The following is a 22990-nucleotide window of genomic DNA, read 5'->3' as shown; positions in this document are numbered from 1 at the left end:
CAAAAGTAATCGTTTGTCAAAGGGAAGTAAAGCGTGGTCAGTTCTCCCCAGACGGCTATGCCGTACTTACATTAAGTTGTGCAGTCATTGATTCCTCTCTTATCAACCCGCGGTTCCGTGGTGTGAACGAGAGGACGAGTAGTGGCGTTTTTATACTCTACTTGATTGATTAATTATTTTGAAATCGTTTGCACCTGGCCGTGTTACGTCTGGCCGGAAGCAGCATGAACACTAGAATGTCCCCTACTGTTTTACGGGGGTTGTGGGTGCCATGTTCGTGTTTCAAAGTTTGCCTCCTCAATCGTAATCATAGTTCTGTCGCAAGCGCATCGAGAAAACGGGCCCTGTACGCCCGCTAATTTTAGGTGCACAAATGCATTATAGGGAGCAAGTTGTAGTCATACAAGATATACTCGTTAAAGCCGGCGGCCATGTTGGAAGGAGGAAGCGCTAGAGTGTGATCACAAGTAGCGGGTAGCTCCAATTGGTTAGTTACTGCTGCAGGTTAACGAACCTCTAGCGCTTCCTCCTTCCCCTTTGTTGCTATGACATCAGCGTGACGTGTGACTGCACTTCAAGCGCTCTGCGTTAGCCCATCATATACCACTTTCTTCCTCAATAAACTGGTTTTAGGGACATGGGCATCTTTCTTGCCTAAGGCTGTGACACCATTATGCGTTGATCAAAACATCACTTTGCCAGTGTTCTACATTCCATGTCACCCCTCAAAGGAGGAGGTTAGGCTCTGTCTCTTAGACCCTAAGAGAGCACTGAGCTTCTACAGTGTACCAAGGAACACAGGGTGAACAATCAGCACTTTGTGGGGTTTAACGCAGCAAAAAAGGGCGAGGCTGTGCAGAAGAGAACCAAATCCTGCTGGATTGTGTTCTACTTTAATCTCTGCTAAACACTGGCTAAAAATCAGCCTCCGGTTGGACTGTGCGCTCATTCTACCAGGGCCAAAGCTGCTACCATTGTGTTAGCACACAAGTCCCTATCCTAGATATCTACTGGGTAGTTAAGGGGGTGTCCCTACATGTGTTCTTGAAGCAGTATTGTCTGTTTGGTCAGGTTTGTCAAGGAGGGAATTTTGCCTGCTCAGTTCTGATGGACTTTCTTATTAGAGTCCATTCACAGACCCTCCCCCAAATAGGAACTGCTTTGGTGTCTGTTCAAGAGGTGAAAAATCTGCAGCTAGAAGAGTATCAGAAGAACTAGTTATCCACCTTCGGTAACACTCTTTCTGATAGAGAATTTATCTAGCTGCGGATTCCTCACCGACTCCCCCTACCTACCAGTTCTGTGAGAGGTCTCCATCCATTAATAAAATCCCAAGTCTAAGAACCTGCAGACTGGGCACACCAATTTGTTTTTGGGGCTCTGTGCCTAGGGGCGCAGATAGTCTCGAAAACAACTGACGTCAGAGCATGGAAATGGCATCCATATAGGCTCCACACGCCATTTCCAGAGCGGAATGACTTCAGTGTATAGCTGCACGGCACCACCTACGTGTGTAAGAGCTTTACCATTACATCCCACCATGTCCACCATTTTCAGCACTACTTGTCAAACCCCCACCATCAGCACCACTGACAACTTTATCACTATCATCACAACCACCACCATTACTAATTACTAATACCACATTACCATAACAATCATTATCACACTCTACCAACATTACCATCTCCAGTACAACCACTGCCACCTTCATTATCACCAACATTATTACCAAAAATCATTGCCTTAACCACCATTACAAACACTACTATTATCATATCACCATTACCATCTCTGTCATTACCAATGCCAAAAACAAAAACTCCATTCACACCACTATTACCATTACAATTCCCACCAACACCATTACCACCATTACATTACCAACAGTATTACACCATTACATTAACAACAATATTACCACAACACAATTAGCAACACTGCCATTGCCATCATCACCATTTGCATCATTCCCATTACTGCCAACTCTATCCTCTCCACCATTACCACTATCACCATTACCAACTCAGCCATCACCATTACCCAATCAACACCATTTCCAATATTGCCATTACCATCACCATTACGTCCACCATGATTACCACCAATCCCATTGCCACCACCACTACCATTACCACGGCTACCATGTCGCTATCACTATTATCCTCATAGTTAGACCTGTCAGCATTTAGGGTGGTCTTCCCCCAAACATTTTGCTTTCCCCCTTCCTGTTTTACTGATTTCATTGTTGTTGGCCTTAGGACTCTGTGCTCTTCACTACTTTTAACCATTCCTAAAGTGCCTGTGCTCACTTTTTAAAGCATGGTAATACTGGCTTACACCTGATTGGCATAGTTGCCTTACTTATAAGTCCCTAGAAATGTGGTATACCATATACCCATGGTTTCTAAACGAAATGCTACTAGTGGGCCTGCAGCACTCACTGTGCCCCCCTCTTAAGTAGCCATGTAAAACATGTATCAGGCCTGCCATTGCAGCCTATATGCACTTTTAAAATGCCAAATATACTTGGCAAAACCCAAAACTCGCTTTATGTGTACATATAACTTCCCCCTAAGGTAGGTCCTAGACAGCCCATGGAGCAGGGTGCATTGTAATTAAAAGGTGGGACATGTTCCTGTCCTGGTAGTGAAAAACTCTCAAATGTGTTTTTCACTACTAGGATGCATACCTCTCCCTAAGGATAACTTTGGGTTACTTTATTACATTTAGAAAGTGATACATTTGTTTGGGAGCTGGTAATATCATATTTGGTGTCTAGGGAATTGTAATTTAAAATCCTTGTCAATTGGTAATGTTGTATTTTAAGTCATAGCTTTGAAAATGACACTATTAGAAGGTTGGCATTTACTTGCCCTAACCATTTGGTGCCCACAGCCTGTTTCCTGGGTTACATGACTTGGTTTGGGTGGCATTTGCCCTTTGTGTATTGCTTCCAGACAGCCACAAAATAGAGGGACTAAGTGTTGGCTGGATGGGGCATCCAAGGCAGGATGGGGAGTGGAGCTGTGCACTGTCATACTTGCACTTCAAAGACAATTCCTCTACTCACACAAGAAGAAATTCACACTAGCCTATTATGACTGCAGATATACTGGAACCGGGGCAGTGAGGTAGGAAATTCCAGACACTTCTGCGGGGGAGGGGGACACCAAAAGTTTCTTCCACTTTAAAGCTGGCATCAGGTATAAAAATAGGATACTCAGACCCACTCTTCTTTTCCCTTCCTGGGCCTGCAGAGGACTTCAGATGACCGCCCTCCTGTCTGAAACCCACCCTGTGCTTTCAGAGGACTGCCTGGCTGCTTGAGATCTATTTTACTTCTTGAACCCATGACTTCCAGAGTCACTCCAAGGGCTAGTTAGCTACCTCCTGATTAGAGCCTCAGTGACAGAATGGCTGCAACCATCTTGAACCTGCATATGGGCCAAGCCTGAGTGAGTCTTGACCCTTTTAAGTGGTGCCCCTCCAGCCCTGGGCCCTTAGAAGTGGTGCAGAAGGTGCCCAGATAGCCCAAATCCAAAACCTTGGGACTTTAAAAATGTTCTGCCAAAAAGTTCACTGAGAATCAAGAGGAGATGGGACCTACCTGCTCGCCAATCTGCCCAGGGTGTATCGCCAGTTGGCCTGACTTCGCTGCAGCTCCTGCCACGTTGCAGAAGGGGTATCCTGCCTCTTGGGTCCCTCATTGGCTACAGCTTGCAGCATTGTCCTGCTGGAGATATTCAACTTACAAAAATCTTTACTGCAACTTCATCCAGAAGATTCCCAACAATGAGGCTCATCTTCGCACATAGTCGTTGGCCTTGCCATGCTGAACTTTACCTTTTCAGACATTTTTCTTTAACCCCTTAAGTGCTGCTGAAGGCCAATGGTCGTCAGCAGCGCTACCTCCCCAGTGCTGCGCACGACCATTGAACGTCCATTCAGCACTAGTTCTAATGGACAGCGCAGCACTGGGGAGAAATGTTTACACGCAGCTAAGGTGTTAAAAATATTTCTAAGTTTGAAGGTAAACGAACACCGGGCTCCATCCAAGTCTTGTATCTGACCCGCGTTCCATCACAGTGATGGCGTGCGGAGTTACCTGCTCAATTACCATACTCACCTGGGCCCATAAACATACACACTTTGAACAGGTAATCCGGCTTTTACCATTTGCCAATCAGTTTTTTAATTATATTTTTAGGGCTTGTACCTATACACATTGACTTACCAATCCATGTCACCTGTATTAAAGTCCTAAGGGATCAAGAGTGTTAGCATAATAGGTAGAAAATACCATTACAATCATTGAATAACCACAGACTTGAGGAAAGTTTAAACACTTTATGCAAAAATCTTAAATGTCAGAGTCCATACAAGCTCAGTCAACGCCTTTGCAATAATCACTAATGCAATGATATGTAGAAATATTACGAGCCTTCTTTTAGACATTGATGCGTGGGACGGGTGAGAAAGGGAAACAATACGATGACATACCCACACATATTTATACTTACCTAGAATGGTGTGAAGACCAACCCTGGCCACGGGCTGGGACAAAGAAACAGGACTCCCGATAGTTCAGGTGCGAACAGGACAGGACAGGTGCAGATCAGGACAGATGAGGACCAGGACAGGACAGATGCAGGTCAGGACAGGTACCCTCAGCTAAGTGCAATGCCAGCGTCACACCCCTCTCTGCGACTAACAGTCGGACCCCAATTGGGTTATCGATTCTTCTCCCACAGCAATTTATCGATTCTCCTGACAGAGTGCGCCGCCAGCACCTCTGCTCTCGATCTCCTATAGCATGCGTTGGGTCAGTGACAGGTCAGCTATTCGGACAAGTCGGACAATCTAACTAGCTAAGCCTACCTTAATTATGCAATTTTTCAGGGCAATGTACCACCCCCTAGTGTTGCAAATTTGTGTATTCCCTTGGATTGATTGGTCAAAAGGCGTGGAGAGGTCCTCACACCATGCCAGTATGAGATCATTTTCATTCATTAATGATCACATTCCCGCCCATAATTTACTTTCCCATGAATTTTTATTCCACCCAGCAATATTAGTTTCAATTTATACATTGTTATAAGTATTTGGTAAGTTGTCTTCCTCTTGTGGGGTCAAATGGTCATCTTATCAGGAATATTGCGAGTAAGTCAGAACTTGGCTGCGATTCAATGCCAATGCGTCAGCGATTTTGAGTTCCTCTGCGCAGACGCAGCTTTTTCAAGATGGAGTTCAGAACCCACACGTCAGGCCCAAAAACGAGCTAGCAGCAAAGTCAAAGAAAGACAATTTAGAACAAGGAAATAAACAAATGCACTGTATACCATTTATCTCTACACTATTCCCATTACTTTATTTTAACAAGAACATTAATAGTTAAGCAGAACGAACACTGGGGCATATTATCAAGGGATTTATCTCCGCTTTGTTGGCTTTAAAAGCCAAGAAAGCGGAGATAAAATTATCTCCCTATCAGCAACACGGTGCTAACACGCAAATTCGCATGTTAGCACCCTTTTTCTCTACGTTTCCCCTTGTATCTCTAATGAGATGCAAAGGGGGCGTTCCAGAGAAAAATAATAGGAGAAATGTTCTTAAGCGACATTTCTCCTATTATCAAGGATTTGGAAATATTTGCGCTAAGCGCAAAAATCTCCAAAAGCTAACACCTGCCCTGAGCAGTTCTTAGCCATGTTATCCAATGGTAGGTGGATAACATGGCTAAGAGCATTAGCTCGGTAATGCATGAATATCGCTGATTTTTCAGCGATATTCATGCAATTTCTGGCGATGCTTAGCGTTAAAAAAATCGTTGCTAAGCATCGTTAGCGACAAATATCGCTTAGCGTTGGTAATATGCCCCAATGTTTCGTTAAAGCAGCAGCAGGTGCTTTAGTATGTAAAACATGAATTAGCCATCTTTAATACTAGTGCGCAGCTGCAAGGAATTCCCTCCAAAGTAGAGATAGGTCACACCACGTGAGTGTGGCAGACGCATGCGCAGAAAGTTTCCCGCGTTTCCGGCGTCCATATTAGATCACTCGGTTTACTGTTAGTAAAAGCACATTGTCAAGCTTCCCCTAGATACTAGAAATATCGTGTGGTGCAATTATTAGTAAGATGAAAAATATTGATTAATAGATTACTTGTTATTTCGAGAGGATTGAATCCGAGCAAGTCTCTTTACGTATAAAACCTTGCTCCATCGGCAGTGAGACGTAACTTTCGAGTTTGACCCAGTTGCACACGACTAGATGTCTACGGTTGTTGCTTTGATCTTCTTGCTGCTATTTTTCACTTTAAAATTTAAGAAATCATAACTCTGGTACTACTGATTGCATTTTTGTCATTTTGGTGTCAATTAGTTTATTTAAATGTTCTCTATTTTTCTAAATTAGTGTGCGATTTTTCTTGTGTTGTGTATTCACTTTATTAATTTTTAAGAGCTGTATAAATACTTTACACATTGCCTCTAAGTTAAGCCTGACTGCCTTTGTGGCAGACTGCCAGAGGGTGAGCACAACTCAGTTTAGTGACTTTTTGCGGTTCACCCCGACAAGGATTGTGGCTGTTCCTTGAGCAGGGTTTCTCCCCCTCAACCAACAACTGAATTTTTCACAATCACCATTTCCACCTCCGTTCCCACCACAGTTGCCACCAACACCATTACCACCATCATTAATACATCACCATTACCACCACTATCCTCATCATCACATATACTGCCATTATCACCACTGCATCTGCTACCACCACTATCACCACCAGTACTACTTTCAGGAGCCACATCACCACCAACTCACTATCATTTTCAACTATGTCACCAATATTGCCACCATCTAAATTACCACCACCAAGGCCCTATGACTATTACCACCATTATCACCATTACTGTTACTGCTCCCATTACCTGATTCCATTACTTCACTACAACAACCATTAGGAACTCCACAATTAATATTACCACCACCATTAATACATTTACCACTAACTCCAAAAATAGCAATAGAGTTGCCTTCACCATTTTGACAACTGCCACCATTATCACTAGTGCCACCACTACAATCCCTACCATGCTACCAACATAACTACCACCAATACCACCACCAACCATTAGCATTGCCACCACTCTCACTTTCTCTTGGAGAGAGGATGTAGCCTTACGGCTAAAGTGGTCAACCTCGTAGCTGGGGAACCGGGTTCGAGTCTCGGCAACGGCGCTCAACATCCTGTGATTCTGGGCAAATCACCTAATCTCCCTGTGCCTAACAAAAAAATTAATGTGTCCTTCTGTAACGGAACTGGTGCTCATGTCAAGCGCTTTGATACCCGATGTCTTGGGTCTAGTTTGCACTATATAAAATTCTATAAATGAAAAAATCAATGTATGTATGTATGTATGTATTGGCATTTATATAGCGCACTACTTACCCGTAGGGTCCCAAGGCGCTTCGACCGCTGCGAAACCCTTCCTGGCTTCCCTGAGAGATGGTCCCTTAATGGGTATCTCCAGGGTGAGACCAGGCATCCCCGGCGGTCTGGTGGGGCCGTTAGTGAAGATGAGGCAAGCTAATGCCCAGAGTTGCCGAGTGTGATCGCTGATCAGAGTGGGCACCGAGGCGAGAGAATTATCGAGTCCGCTGACCCTGGTCCAGAAACCTGCTGCGCCGGGAATCGAACCCTGGTCCCGGGCCGTCCTCTGCTCTCGGGTCTGCCGCCTCTAACCAGTGAGCCACACTACTTCAATAACAATTATAAGCATCACTGATATTGCCACGATAATCAACACCACTGCTACCACCCTTCACACGACTATCGCCACTGTTACCATCATTATCTCCACAGTCACTACTGCCACCAGGAAAATTACCTCAGACACCACTACTTCTCCTATCTTCACTGCTAGTTCTACCACAATCACCAACAACAGCACCCTGACTTCTACCACCATCATCACTACATCAGTGGAAGCACTACCAACATATTTTGATGTGTTTCTGGAAGAGCATTACAATCACTCTCCCACAATTACCAGCACATTCATTACCACTACCTCTCACCAGTGCAGTGGTTCCCAGCTCCTTTTCCCGGTCATTCTGTGATATCGGCTCCCCACCAGGTGACCGTGTGAAGGGAGCCTATATTGTGTGACACAAAGGGACGGCTTTAGGGCAGTGCGACTGGTGCGGCCTTACTGGGAGCTGACCTGTGGAGGGGACGCAGACCTCAGGGGGGCGCTGTATTTAGCAATAAGTTGTGATTGGTGAGATGAGGGGCACTTATGCCTGGTGGTAGAGAGAGAATCTGAGGAGGCGTTCATGTGGTATGGGGGCGCCTGAAATGAGTCTCGCACTAGTCACCACAAGCTCTAAAGCCGGCCCTGGTGACACATGTGTGAGTTGGCAGGTTTGCAAAAATATGTTGCTGATGGTCCTAGTCGTTCAGCCGGGGGAAGTGCTGTTAGCAATTCTTGTCCCTCAATCATGGCGCCAAGTAAGGGAAGCAAGTTAAACCTAACTGAAAGGCATATTAAGCTTTACATACATACACAGAAGAAACTTCCGGCGCCGGCAGTAAGTCCTTCCAACCCCAGACAAAGCCGCCATCCATAAAAGCACATACGTACGCAGCATACACTACGTCACAGCTCGCACTCGCTCGGACCCAGTTTCCTCAGGTATAGCGGAGTTACAGAGGGCCTTCAAGAGGAAGGGTGGGACATAAAATATGGCTCGTCCCATAATTCTTACCTTTTTCTAATTTCAGAGAGCTTTGCAGTTCCGAGATTTGCAGGGGCTGTACCTTCTGACTGGTGCGAATCCTCAGACAAGCTGCAGCCATGTTCTAATGGAAGCTGGAAAACTCATGAAGGAAAAAGCTGTGACAGTTCACACCGTTTCTTTTAATGGTGCGAATAGGTAGGAGTCCACATTGTTTAAAATTGTGTTTTGTGTTGAGAAATTCCATTATAAATATATGTTTCGGGATCACAAGATTTCCGGAAACACCATTGACCATACAATTGTTTGGCAGACAAAAACACCTGGATGGGCCTCAGGGGCATAACAAACGCCCCCACAGCCCCAGCGGTGTGAGGGGCCCCACTCTCTTCAGTAAATAAAGGGGGCCCGGGCCCCCTCAGCTCTTCTGAGAGCTTTGAGATAGGCTTGCGCTAAAACAAGCCTCTCTCCCTCCAAAGCAGGTGCAGGTGTTCTGAGAACCACTGTATCCCCGTGAGTGGCTGTACCCCCTACGTCACGGGGCGGAGAAGGGCAGACAGCGCCCGCGGGGTCCTTGTACCAACATTGTTCACAGCCTCGAGCCGCCGGCAGCCCGAGGCGGTGTTCGAGGCTGGAACACTTCAAAATTCATTTTAATTCATGCCAATTTAATCACCATCTATCTGATGGAGATTTGATTACAGCAGGAAAGGGAGGGGGGTTTGAAAAGAAGTCCGAGTGAGGCCGATCAGATGGACATAGCAAGGAAAGGCTAAAGAATTGAGGACACTTACTGGGGATACGCTGAGAGCTGTCAGAAATGGAATGTGTTTAACACGTACATTTTAAATAAATATGTAGCAGCTTTAATGTGGGGCAATACCGGCCTGCAGGTGGGGGGTACGGAGACGTGCTGTGTATAGAGGTCGGCACAAGGACCCCGCTGGCGTTTTCTGCCCGAGACGCGAGCCATGTTCGAATAGAGCATGCGCAATGATGATGTCACGGAATGATGGTGGGCATGGAACTACGTCATCGGCAGTAATATGCGCATGCGTACGCATGCGCAAAACAGGGGGGGCCACTGCCTCAGGGGGGGCAGCGGATTATGAAACACCGGCTGTCTGCAGCCTGCTCTGAGCCCCTCCTTGACTGAAGAGAAACAATGTAACAAGTTAACATTGTTTCTCTTCAGTCAGAGCAGGGAGGCCCGGAAAGAGGATGGGGTGGGGGCCCCAGAGAGCAGGAGGCAGCACAGACCACTGCTCAGGACCCTGACAAGGGTGGGAGTGGGTGCCCTCCGGAGAGAGCATTCTCCAGGGCAAAGCTCATATGAGAAGGGATGAGGCAGCAAAATGGTGTCCTCAGGTAAGCACTCATGTTAGAAGCACCATGGGCGTCCGCGGGGGTAAGGGGGCCGAGAAATGTGCAAAACAAAGGGGAGAATGGTGCAAGGTAAAGAGGAGAAGGGCGCAAGGCGGAGGGGAGAAGGGAGCAAGGCGGAGGGGAGAAGGGTACAAGGCAGAGAGGAGATGGGTGCAAGGCAGGGAGGAGAAGGGTGCAAGGCAGAGGGGAGAAGGGTGCAAGGGAAAGGGGAGAAGGGTGCAAGGCAGAGGGGAGAAGGGTGCAAGGGAAAGGGGAGAAGGGTGCAAGGCAGAGGGGAGAAGGGTGCAAGGCAGAGGGGGAGAAGGGTGCAAGGCAGAGGAGAGAAGGGTGCAATGCAGAGGGGAGAAGGGTGCAAGGCAGAGGGGAGAAGGGTGCGTGGCAGAGGGAAGAAGGGTGCAAGGCAGAAAGGAGAAAGGTGCAAGGCAGAGGGGAGAAGGGTGCAAGGCAGAGGGGAGAATGGTGCAAGCTAGAAAAGGGTGCAAGGCGGAGGGGGAGAAGGGTGCAAGGGGGAGGGGGAGAAGGGTGCAAGGGGGAGGGCGAGAAGGGTGCAAGGCAGAGGGGAGAAGGGTGCAAGGGGGATGGTGATGAAGTTAAAAATGTGCCCCCCCTGGAAACTATCTGCGGACGCCCATGACAACGCGCACAACTTTGTGAGAGAGAGTGGAGTGAGAGAGAGAGTGGAGTGAGAGAGAGAGTGGAGAGAGACAGTGGAGAGAGAGAGAGAGAGAGTAGAGAGAGAGAGAGTGGAGAGGGTGGAGAGAGAGTGGAGAGAGAGACAGTGGAGAGTGGGAGAGAGAGTGGAGGGAGACAGTGGAGAGAGAGTGGAGAGAGAGAGCGAGGGGAGAGAGAGAGAGTGGAGGGAGAAAGTGGAGAGAGAGTAGAGAGAGACAGTGGAGAGAGAGTGGAGAGCGAGTGGAGAAAGTAGAGAGAGTGGAGAGAGAGAGTGGAGAGAGAGAGGGGGGACAGAGAGAGAGTGGAGAGAGAGTGGAGGGAGAAAGTGGAGAGAGAGTAGAGAGAGACAGTGGAGAGAGAGTGAGAGAGTGGAGAGAGAGTAGAGAGAGTGGAGAGAGACAGATTAGAGATAGTGGAGAGAGAGTGGAGAGAGAGAGTGGCGAGAGTGGAGAGAGAGTGGAGAGAGAGAGTGGAGAGATTGGAGAGAGAGACAGAGAAGAGAGAGTGGAGAGAGAGAGAGTGGAGGGAGAGAGAGAGTGGAGAGAGAGAGAGGAGAGAGAGTGGAGAGAGAGAGTAGAGAGAGAGAAGGGAGAGAGAAGGAGAGAGTGGAGAGAGAGAGTGGAGAGAGAATGGAGAGAGAGTGGAGAGAGTAGAGAGAGAGTGGAGAGAGAGTGGAGAGATTGGAGAGAGAGAGTGTGGATAGAGTAGAGAGAGAAGAGAGTAGAGAGAGAGAGAGAAGAGAAAGAGAGTGGAGAGAGAGAGTGGAGAGAGAGAGTGGAGAGAGAGTGGAGATAGTGGAGAGAGAGAGAGCAGAGAGAGTAGAGAGAGAGAGAGAGTGGAGAGAGAGAGAGAGAGAGAGAGAGAGAGAGAGAAGGGAGAGAGAGAGAAGGGAGAGAGACAGTGGAGAGACAGTGGAGAGAGAGAGAGAGAGAGAGAGAGAGAGAGAGAGAGAGAGAGAGAGAGAGAGAGAGAGAGAGAGAGAGACAGTGGAGAGAAAGACAGTGGAGATAGAGTGGAAAGAGTTGAGAGAGAGAATGGAGAGAGAGTAGAGACTGACTGACTCAGAGACTGAATACTGTCTGACCGAGAGACTGACTATCTGAGAAACTGACTGAGAGAGAGAAACTGACAGAAAGAGAGAGATAGAGAGAGAGAGACCAACTGACTGACAGAGAGAGAGACTGATAGACTGACTGACTGGCTGACTGAGAGAGACTGAATGACAGAGAGAGAGCAACTGACTGACTGAGAGAGAGAGACTGACTCACTGAGAGAGAGAGAGAAAGAGAAAGAGAGAGAGAGAGAGAGAGAGAGAGAGAGACTGTGATGGAATTGGGGTCACAGTGTATATGAAGCTATGCAAGGCCTCTTCAGATTGCTATTGTCTACTAATAAAAATGTATTATCAAAATGTGCTCTTTGTAGTTACATCTGCTTTCGAAATACTGCATTGTCGCATTGTCTAATGTTTTAAAACGGAAACGAGAAGGAGCAGTGGATGCACTTTTGTCAAAACTGAACAATGAGTGGGCCTGATGTATATCATGACAGTGGTCTGCATCAGGAAACCCACCTAAACTTGGGCAAACTTCCTTTTCCTACTGATGGCGGGGACCCTGTAATGAATGGACTACCACCTATGATAGCCTGTGGGCAGACTAAGCCCAACCTTTAACTCCACGAACCAGTGTTACTTATAACGGCTCCATTGGTGACAGTGGCGTAACAATAGCCCCACATCCCCTGCAGTATGTGGGTCGCTGGCCTGAGAGCTCTAGACTGGCACAGAGGATGGGAGGGGGGGCCCCTCCATGTAGTTTGCAGGGGGGCCCCCTCAAGTTTCATTACGCCACTGATGGGCCTGGGGGTAGCAACCCACAACCAGGGGAAAGCAATGCTCACACATGAATTTCGATTGGTGTTCCCCATTTGAATGTAACTGGCTAATACCGCAATCAGTAATTACTGAACTCTGGGCTATTCCTCATTCTTGCTTCTTAATTTTTAACTCTTAAAGGGAAAGTAACTGTTAACTACGTCAATATGGTATCCGCTGCATAATTATTTGCTTCTGCATGATCCATCAAATGATGCTATGCCGGAGTCAGGAGATTGAGGGACTTATAAGCCCCTTGCACCGCCGGTTCGTCACTTTTTGTGACGCTCCAGTGGCGCAGGCGCCTACTCCATATTTACCAGGTAGAACTAAGCCATTTTTTTTGCTTAATGCTGCCTTGTAAATATTGTTCCCTTTAACACAGTTTTCTGCATTAAAGGGGTGTGCAATGGGTGCTGCTGGGGGCTTTCTCAGCAACATCCATAGGTTTTTGACATTGCCCCATATTTACGAGAAATCTTAACTCTGAGGAAGCATCAAAAACATACCCTCTCCAGGGAATACGTAAAGGAGGCACAGCGAGGAGAAATATCTTTATTTCTCCTCGTTTTTCTGTTTGATTAACTTGACCAGAAGTCAAGCTGATTCATGTGATCAGACTTCATAAATACTGCTCCACTGGAAGGTGCTTGAATAGTCCCCGAGTTTTCTTAGGGTTCCTGCTCCTTATGTAATCTGATATATTTGTCATCCAGCCCGGTGATTTATTTTGCATGTTGCGCCACCTGAATATCGAAACCACAACATCAGTGTGACTCAATATGGAGGACACAATATCAACAGGTAACTAAATCTAGATTTTCTATACCTAACTCCACATAAGTGTACCTATATATTCAAGGTACTTAGATGTGGAGTTAGAAATAGTAAATCTATACTTTTCTATATGCGCTTACCTTTTGATATATTGTCCCTCAATATTCCGTCCTTGATAGTCTTTGACAACAATATTCAGTATAACAATCTATTTTGCACCTGTTTCCCACACAAAAGGATCGGAGCACCAATAATTTTTACCAACAGATAGTCCATTAAAAATTGTTGACTTTACTCACAAATATGGCGCCTAGGATCAGTACATGGGAGGAGCATGAAGGGAGGAATAGAGTCCTGAATGAAGGTCAGTGTTTTGGAGCATCAGTTCATGCAGTTTCTCGTGTAAGTTGATATCAAAGTGATTGTTTGTCTGTTGCATGTTGACCTCCCTAATCTTTGTTTATGTGTTTTGTTTTCACGAATAGAACAGCCAATGACTTTCTGAAGAAGCTGGCCTCTCAGACCGGAGGACGCTATCATTGTTGTCATGGGGATATTGATGGCCACTTGGTGGTACATAGAATGCTGTCAGAGGGGTTTAGAGATGAAGATGTATGTATGTGTTTCTTACTTTTTACAACAGATTACAGATGTTACACTGAGTGAAATTTTTGTTCATGTCTATTTGAAGTGAGATTAGAAATGTATTAGTGTACTATGCTACGCACATCTTAGTATAGATAAGATATAGCTCAAAACAGTAAGTAGCGCTTGATCTGACCATCAAAAGAACTTTGAGGGACAATGAGACCAGTTTTTAGGATTCATAAGCCAAGGGACCTAGAAGAATTGTATTTGTATTCAATGGCTATAGCAAACCTGCTGGCCCGCTGGGAGCCAGTGCAAAGATCTTCTGACATCAGAGACATGGGGGCCTTCTTACAAAGGCATTTTGGGGCACTAGAAGTAGTAATCCTGTGCTAGTTGTTTTATGTACACCTATATTCCTTCATGGACTAGCCCCAAAACATCTAGCATGGGAATAAAATGGGAATAGTCATATACAATTAGTACAAATTGAAGAAGATGCGATCTTTGCTTTGGACCTTTAAGGCTGATTCACAAATACACGCATAAAAGTTCATACAAAACGACTCCTGAGTCCTGTAGTACTACTTAGAGTACTCATAAATGCTTTTGTGAATTGACTCCATGGTTATATGTGTTCAATACTGTTAAGTCTGTATTTGGGTGCAGCACTCATCACAAAGGTAAGATTTCTCTTAAGAAAGATCAGTAGATTCTTTGTTTTTGCTTATGAGCTTGGAAAAGGCAGTTTCTTTTATAAACTGGCCCAACTTGAGGACCCAAAAACACATGTTGATGCAATAACTGTTAATTTCCTAGGCATCAGCAATGATTCACAAAAAGAGAAAAGAAGTGAACTCTGAAAGTGCTGATCTTCGGGTTAACTGAAGAACAAACTGACGATTTACCTGCAATCATGTGTAGCCATCTGGATAACATATAGACTAGAATGATATTTAGACAATTGGTTAGGAAGCATAGTGTTCCTGGATCTTGAATGTTCTACCAAAAAAGTGGACAAAACAGTTGTGTTCTAATACAGCAAGGACAGGATTTCAAAATGCAAAGTTAGAATTGCTAGGCAAGACATATGGAGATAGTTATTGTGTCCAGAGCTCGTTAACTGCAATAAATTGGTATTTTACCCTCTTCATCAAAGTTACTGTTCCCCACCATATTTAGAGGTAGGGGAACCACAGTGGCTTCAATTGGCTTAACCTTAACTGGCTCCACCAATGAGAACTCTTGACCTGGTGGCACGTGCCACATGGCTGCCAGACCATTGTGCCAGTCACCTGTGTTGTTCAGGGAAGGGTGTCCATCACTAAGTCCGCTCGAGACTGCCAGTGTTACCTGGGACTCACGCTCGCTACAGGAGTAGCTGGGAGCCAACGTGCTGCTTGGGGCATTCTTCAACTTCTTCTCCCTGGTGGAACCGGCCGCAGAGGAGGTGAGAGGCGCGGCGAGCGGGACTGCGAGGTCCAGCATCCCTAGCAACATCGCCAGCTGGTTCCTCTTCCCGCCGCGCCGCGCCCCCTCCCAGTGCCACGCCCCCCCGCCCGGAAAGCTCATCACCTCTCGCGGCCCCCGCTTCGCGGGTGCCGCTCGAGACTGCCAGTGTTACCTGGGACTCACGCTCGCTACAGGAGTAGCTGGGAGCCAACGCGCTGCTTGGGGCATTCTTCAACTTCTTCTCCCTGGTGGAACCGGCAGCAGAGGAGGTGAGAGGCGTGGCGAGCGGGACTGCGAGGTCCAGCATCCCTAGCAACATCTCCAGCTGGTTCCTCTTCCCGCCGCGCCGCGCCCCCTCCCAGTGCCACGCCCCCCCGCCCGGAAAGCTCATCACCTCTCGCGGCCCCCGCTTCGCGGGAGCCACTCGAGACTGCCAGTGTTACCTGGGACTCACGCTCGCTACAGGAGTAGCTGGGAGCCAACGCGCTGCTTGGGGCATTCTTCAACTTCTTCTCCCTGGTGGAACCGGCCGCAGAGGAGGTGAGAGGCGCGGCGAGCGGGACTGCGAGGTCCAGCATCCCTAGCAACATCGCCAGCTGGTTCCTCTTCCCGCCGCGCCGCGCCCCCTCCCAGTGCCACACCCCCCTGACGTACTTAGGCGCTTCTAGGTACGCGCATCGCGGGACGCGCGCGGGGCGGAGAACGGGGCGAAGACCGGGCAAAGAGCGGGCCGTTCTAGGCCGTTAGAGGCCGGCAGAGACCGGACCGGGCCACCCCTCTGACGCCCCCTGCCCCTCAGCCTCCCTACACCTACCCCATAATGGCGACCAGAACCTCACGGAGTAAGTCTGCCCAACAAGGCTTAAGTACACTGGATAAATTCTTCCCAAAGGCAAGTATCCAAGCCAGTAAATCCTTATCAGTCTCAGAAACGCACCTTGAGATGGGTCCCGAAAGCGTGTTTCTGGAGCAAGGGGATACCTCCTCTACAGATGTTAGCACACTCATTCCACTGGATGCCACTCATATGTCTCTAATGGACAGTATTGATCAGACCATTGAGTCTGTCCTGCAGCAGTTGAGAACTCCCGTAACGCAGAGGGATAGGAACTCCTCCCGTCCACCTGGGATTTCTGACCATTCTGCCATTCCGGATAACATGGGCACAGACCTGCAGGAAGCGGGGCAGGCCGCCCTGCTCACAGAGCCTGCAGGCAGTGGAATGGTCCAACCCCCAAAAAGGAAAAGATCCAGGAAATTAAAGAAGGCAAAAAGGGCCAAAGTTGATATAATTGAGCCAAACCAGGATATCAGTACAGACATTTCGGCCTCACCTGAGCTTATCCTGTCAGGGTCTAGGTCAGACCACTCGGGCTCTCCAGCAGCAGCGGCCCTCTCACTGACCTCGGGCCCATTTATCTTTGGTGGGGCAAACTCTAACAGTACTGATACAATAATCAATTCACTCACAGTAACCATTAAGGAATTGTTAACCCCCATCTCAGCCAAATTGGACGCCATAGAGAGCAGACTTAAGGCCTTGGAAAATCTACATACAAGGAAGAGCCCTGGGTCTGCTACAGATGCTTCTGTGGCTGCCCAGGTCTGTCCTGGGAATAGACCGTTGCCCTCTGCACCGTCTCAGGTCCCTCATACGGCTCTGCAGAGCACAATTGTTGCGCCTGCTTCTCAGACGCACCCTGTGCCACCTCCAGCGCCTAGGCCTCCTGTCCCGGCCCCTAGGAGATCGAAGCAACCTCCTGCGCCACATCCAGGGGTGGCAGTGATCCCTACCAATGGCACCACTGGTGGTACCACTCCCCCCCTTGATAAGCGCATGGTGGTTAATCTGCCCCCAGAAGCAGTCCCATATACGGCAATCATGGTGGGAGTACCTGAGCTAACTGGCGATACAAGGGAGCATGAAGACTCCTTACGAAATAAGGTTATAAGTTGGCTTAGTATTAATAGGCCGCTGCCACCAAACCTGAAAGGTGATGTTTTGATGGTTAGGAGGATCCCCTGGATTGGCCTTACCCCAAAGAATAGGGCAGGGGATTGTATTATCATAAGTTTCAAAAGCCCACATGTCGCCAACTACATTTGTAACTGGCTCGTAAGGCCTGACAAGTCCAATATTGAATTAGTACCCCTATCACACTTCTACCCTAGTGCTAGCAGCACGGAGGGAGGGAGGGAGAAGGAGTGGACTAGAGTAGGCTTTGCTGTAGATGGTTCACGTTATAGACCTAGGCATTACTTACCACCTGGCCAGGCCAACTTTACTCACCATAACAGGTTCTCCTGCTTAGATCAGGTCGACTGACCACAAATCGGGGAGATTTCCTTCAGCCCTGGGAAGATGTTGGTTGAGGTGCAAAGTCGGGGGTGATTGAGTACAGCCCCTATAACTGAACATGGCCCGCAGGATACCGTTAAAGATCGAACGACTAATATGGATGACAGTCTGGGTGAAATGGGGCCCCCACCAAACACCGGGTCAGTCCATACTGTGCAACCTGGGGCGGCGGAACTGGTTGGGCCATCCGCCACCGCGGCTGGCAGTTTTGCTTCCCCAGACACTTACCCACCTATAGCCGTTGTGCAACATCCTACTGTAGGTCAGGGTACCCTACCATCAGACCCGGGGCTGAGAATCCTCTCCTGGAATGTGGCAGGAATTGCAAATAAGGAAGGCTCACCGGAGTGGGATCAGCTAGTAGGTAGTAGTGGCATCCTCCTTTTGCAGGAAACATGGGCGAGGGGCACGCAATCCAGGAGAGGGTTTGAAATATTTGAAATCCCTGCCAAATGGAGTGGGAAGGGGAGGCCGTCAGGTGGCCTGGCAATCTGGATTGCGAGCCACACTGGGTGCCAGGCAGAACAGGTGCATACGTTCTCGCAGGACATTCAGTGTGTTCGGCTCACATGGCCTGGGAAACCACCGTGGGCTATTGTGAATGTCTACTCGCGACCAGTTGCCGCCCCAAATGAATCACCGACCCTAAACGAGCTATCCTCCTTTTTGGGTCAACTTCCGGGAGACTACAAGGTGGTGCTTGGAGGAGACTTCAATTGCCACTTTGAACCCCTGGAAGGCCTACTAGAGGGTGCCCTCACGGCCGAGGACGACTACTGGGGGGTCCCGCCCTCGTCTTCCCCCACCCCAAAGCCTGGTCACCTCTAGCAATACAACTCATGTCCCTCACCCTGAACTACGCACTGAGGGCTTGTAATGGTCGCACCCCTTCCGATTCCCCCTCAGTGTGTACTTTTAACAGAAGGGGCCATGAGTCGAGGCTAGACTATATTATGCTAGATATTACGCTCTGGCCAAAAGTCCTCAACTTTAGGGTAATAGAGAGGTCTGATAGTGACCACAATGCCCTTTGTTTAAACATCCAGTGGCCCCTGCCCCCAGAGGGCATATCCGTAGGAAGTGAAGGAGAAGACACGGGGGAATTGCTCCTCACAACCAACAGGCGCCGGGTTAAGTGGGGGAAGCTTGCGAGCTCAGAAGAGGCCATCAGCAAGCTTTATGAGTTGGCACTCCCCAGGTTCATGGAGGTGGATGCACTTCTCAATGAACCATGTACCCCAGAATATAATGAGAAACTTGGCAACATACATCAGGACCTAGTGAGGGACTTGGCCGAGTTATTTCACCCGGAGGTGCCAACCAGAAAGAAAAGGTCCCATGTTCCCACCTGGTATACCTCTTCCTGTAGGACAGCAAAATCTGAGCTTATTGCTGCAATAAAAGAAGGGTCAAATAAGGCCAAGGTACGTGACCTTAGGAAGCATTACAAAGCAGTGATGGCGACTGCTAGGACCGAGTGGGACTGGAACCATTGGCAGGACCTTCATCATGCCCTTAAAGTCAGGGATTCCCGGAAATTCTGGGCCCTTGTTAACAATGGGATAGGGGATCTTAATAAAGCAATTGATCCCAACATCGCCCCCGTGGTGTGGGAGGCCCACTTTGGGGTACTTTATCAAGACACTAACTCCTGCCCTGATACATCCCTCTTGGCACCTGTAGGCTCCCATGATTCTCGCATGGAACTATCCCTGGGGGAAGTGGAGGCGGCCCTAGAGCACCTATCGTGGGGGAAGGCGCCAGGTCTGGACAGGCTACCCGGGGATCTCTTTAGGCACCACCCGGACATCTGGGGCCCATACCTCCTTATCCTTTTTAATGCCATTCTAGGAGGCATGGCAATCCCCGGGTCTTGGCTGGGGGCAGAGATTGTTCCGATCCATAAGAAAGGTTCCACTCTGCTCCCCGCCAACTACAGGCCTATTAGCCTAATAGACGTACCCCAAAAGCTTTTTGCGCGCCTCATCCTTAACCATCTCCTGGACTGGGTGGAGGACAATGACATTATGAGCCCCCTCCAGGCTGGCTTCAGAAAGAACACGTCGACCATGGACCAGATCTTCCGCCTCCTTCTCCTATATTGGAAGACGGTTACGTTAGAGGGAGGAAGGCTGTACATGGTCTTCGTGGATCTGAGGTCAGCCTTCGACCTAGTCCCTAGAGGAAAACTATGGGAGGTTTTGCAGAAGCTAGGAGCACCCCCCCACCTTCTTAGTATTATCATCAGGTTGCATGAGAACAACTATGCACAAGTGAGGTGTGGGAGGGATGGCAAGCTCTCGGGCAAATTCCCGGTCCGCCGAGGAGTCAGACAGGGCTGTGTCCTGGCGCCGACCCTGTTCTGTCTTTTCATTAACAGTGTCATCCAACATCTTGACACTGTTAAGGACAATGATGCTCCGTTTTTGGCAGGCAGGAGGGTTCCGGCAATAATGTTTGCTGATGATACCCTCCTGCTTTCCAAATCCCCCATGGGGATCCAGAGGATTGTGGATGGTTTTGGCCTTTTCTGTCATCAACATGGGTTGGAGGTGAACACGGAGAAAACTAAGTTTATGATCTTTAACCCTCCCGCCAAGGCCAGACCAAATCCTAAACTGGGGGATGTTAGTCTTGAGAGGGTCTCAACCTTTATATACTTAGGGGTAACACTCCAAGAAAACCTAGCTTGGGACTGCCAGATAGCGAGATCCAGGCTGAAACTTTCCCAGCTATCTGGTGCACTTCTGAAGGTGGCTAACAAGTCCACCTTTAAGCCTGTAAGCCCGGCCTTGGAAACATACAGGTCCCAAGCGAAGGCAGCAGCCATGTATGGCAGTGAGCTGTGGGGACACAAAGCAGGGAAGGCTCTGGCAGGTGTGGAAAACAGTTTCCTGAGACGCTTACTTGCTCTCCCGCAAGGCACGCCACTCCTCCCCTTACGACTCGACTTGGGCCTTCCCTCTATTGCTGAAGACCTCCTGTCGAAACCTGTGAAGTTCTGGCATCGGATATGGACCACCGAGGAACTGCATCACTACAGGCAAGACCTTATGCATGTAATGAGGCTGAATGCTAACAGCAAAATTCCCTGGTTGGCTTTTATCAAGGCGGAACTGTTTAGCTTGAACTTGCCAGACTTATGGGATGACCCAGCCAGGGCTGTCAAAGGATCACGCGTAAATCTCTTGCACAGCTGTATAAAAATAAAAACTTCGTTGATATGGACAATGCTCACAACAGCGGCACCCTGACGGGACGTTTTATGGAATCCAAAAATTCTTATGCTTTTGAACAATTCATGGATTTTATTTTCCCTCTCCTGGCAAGGAAATTGTTCCTCCAATGGAGGTTTGGTACACTCCCCACCAAAGTATTTACCAGCAAATGGTCCTCAGGGGGTGACAAACTTTGCCCATGTTGTAAAGCCCTGGATGAAGACGACCTACACATAATGTTTGTTTGCCATGCTTATCAGAGTCCCAGGAAGCGTTGGATAGCACCGTTGTGTCGGAACCTGGGCTTCAGGAAATACCTGCAGGCCTACAGGGTCATGAAAACTAACACTCTGGGCCACATTGTCTTTGCTGTTTCAAAATTCTTAATGGCAGCATGGATAATAAGAAAGAAACTGTCCCCCTGAACTGGTACTATATTGCAGCTCTTATTCCATGTGGGTTCAGCAGAAAATTTTTATATGTAAATACTGTCTTTTTAATATATGTATTGTATTTTATTGCATCTTTTATGGCCCATGTGGCCGAAATAAAGAATTTTTGGAAATATAATGATATTTAGACAATTGGCTAGGAAGCATAGTGTTCCTGGATCTTGAATGTTCTACCAAAAAAGTGGACAAAACAGTTGTGTTCTAATACAGCAAGGACAGGATTTCAAAATGCAAAGTTAGAATTGCTAGGCAAGACATATGGAGATAGTTATTGTGTCCAGAGCTCGTTAACTGCAATAAATTGGTATTTTACCCTCTTCATCAACGTTACTGTTCCCCACCATATTTAGAGGTAGGGGAACCACAGTGGCTTCAATTGGCTTAACCTTAACTGGCTCCACCAATGAGAACTCTTGACCTGGTGGCACGTGCCACATGGCTGCCAGACCATTGTGCCAGTCACCTGTGTTGTTCAGGGAAGGGTGTCCATCACTAAGTCCTGAGCAGGAAAATCAGACATTGAGCCCCTTCACTTGTCATCATCAGTTTTGTTTTTCAGAAACATGGACAATAAAAAAAACATTGCAGAGCAAGGCCAAAACCAATTGGCTCTTGTTGAGCAAATTGTACAGCCTTAACTGCAACCGCCAGATTGTTGAATTGAAGGCAGTGAGTTCTGAGTAAGGCAGACCGGGATATCCTAATAGGGTGGGCAGTCATCTCAAGGGGAAACTGATGTCATTGAATGCTAGGGTTGTGGGCCATCTACCAGCCTCTAGAGGGGAAACTGATGTCATTGAATGCCAGGGTTATGGGCCATCCACCAGTCTCTCAAGGGAAAACTGATGTCATTGCATGCTAGGGTGTGGACCATCCACCAGGCTCTCAAGGGGAAACTGATGTCATTGCATGCCAGGGGTGTGGGCCATCCACCAGGCTCTCAATGGAAAGTGATGTCATTGAATACCAGGGGTGTGGGCCATCCACCAGGCTCTCGATGGAAAGTGATGTCATTAAATACCAGGGGTGTAGGCCATCCACCAGGCTCTCAAGGGAAAACTGATGTCATTGCATGCCTGGGGTGTTGGCCATCCACAAGGCTCTCAAGATGAAGCTGATGTCATTGCATGCCAGGGGCGTGGGCTAGCCACCAGGGTCTCAAGACGAAACTGATGCCATTGCATGGCAGGGGTATGGGCCATCCAGCAGGCTCTCAAGGGGAAACGGATTTCTTTGCATGCCAGGGGTGTGGGCCATCCACCCGGCTCTCAAGGGGAAACTGATGTAATTGCATGCCAAGGTTGTGGGCCATCCACCAGGCTCTCAAGGGAAAACCGGTTTCATTGCATGCCTGGGGTGTGGACCATCCACGAGGCTGTCTCAAGGGGAAAATGTTGTCATTGCATGCCAGGGGTGTGGGCCATCCGCCAGGCTCTCAATGGGAAACTGATGTCATTGCATGCCAGGTGTGT

The 22990-nt window shown here is 48.1% G+C and overlaps 1 protein-coding gene across 3 annotated transcripts in view; it reads left to right on the top strand.

Annotated features, from left to right (window-relative positions):
* The window catches only part of VWA3A (von Willebrand factor A domain containing 3A), a 544099-nt gene that overhangs the window by 445066 nt on the left and 76043 nt on the right, over positions 1–22990 (top strand). For all 3 annotated transcript variants that reach the window (XM_086940772.1, XM_086940773.1, XM_086940771.1), the window contains 2 exons: positions 8785–8936; positions 13935–14061. In XM_086940772.1, coding sequence (XP_086796898.1) covers positions 8785–8936; positions 13935–14061 — 279 coding nt within the window. The remainder of the gene's footprint in view (positions 1–8784; positions 8937–13934; positions 14062–22990) is intronic.

Source organism: Lissotriton vulgaris, chromosome 10, assembly GCF_964263255.1.
Source record: "Lissotriton vulgaris chromosome 10, aLisVul1.2, whole genome shotgun sequence".
NCBI classification, from domain to species: Eukaryota; Metazoa; Chordata; class Amphibia; order Caudata; family Salamandridae; genus Lissotriton; species Lissotriton vulgaris.
The sequence above is the reverse complement of the archived record's forward strand: the minus strand, read 5'-3'. Positions and strand labels throughout refer to the sequence as shown.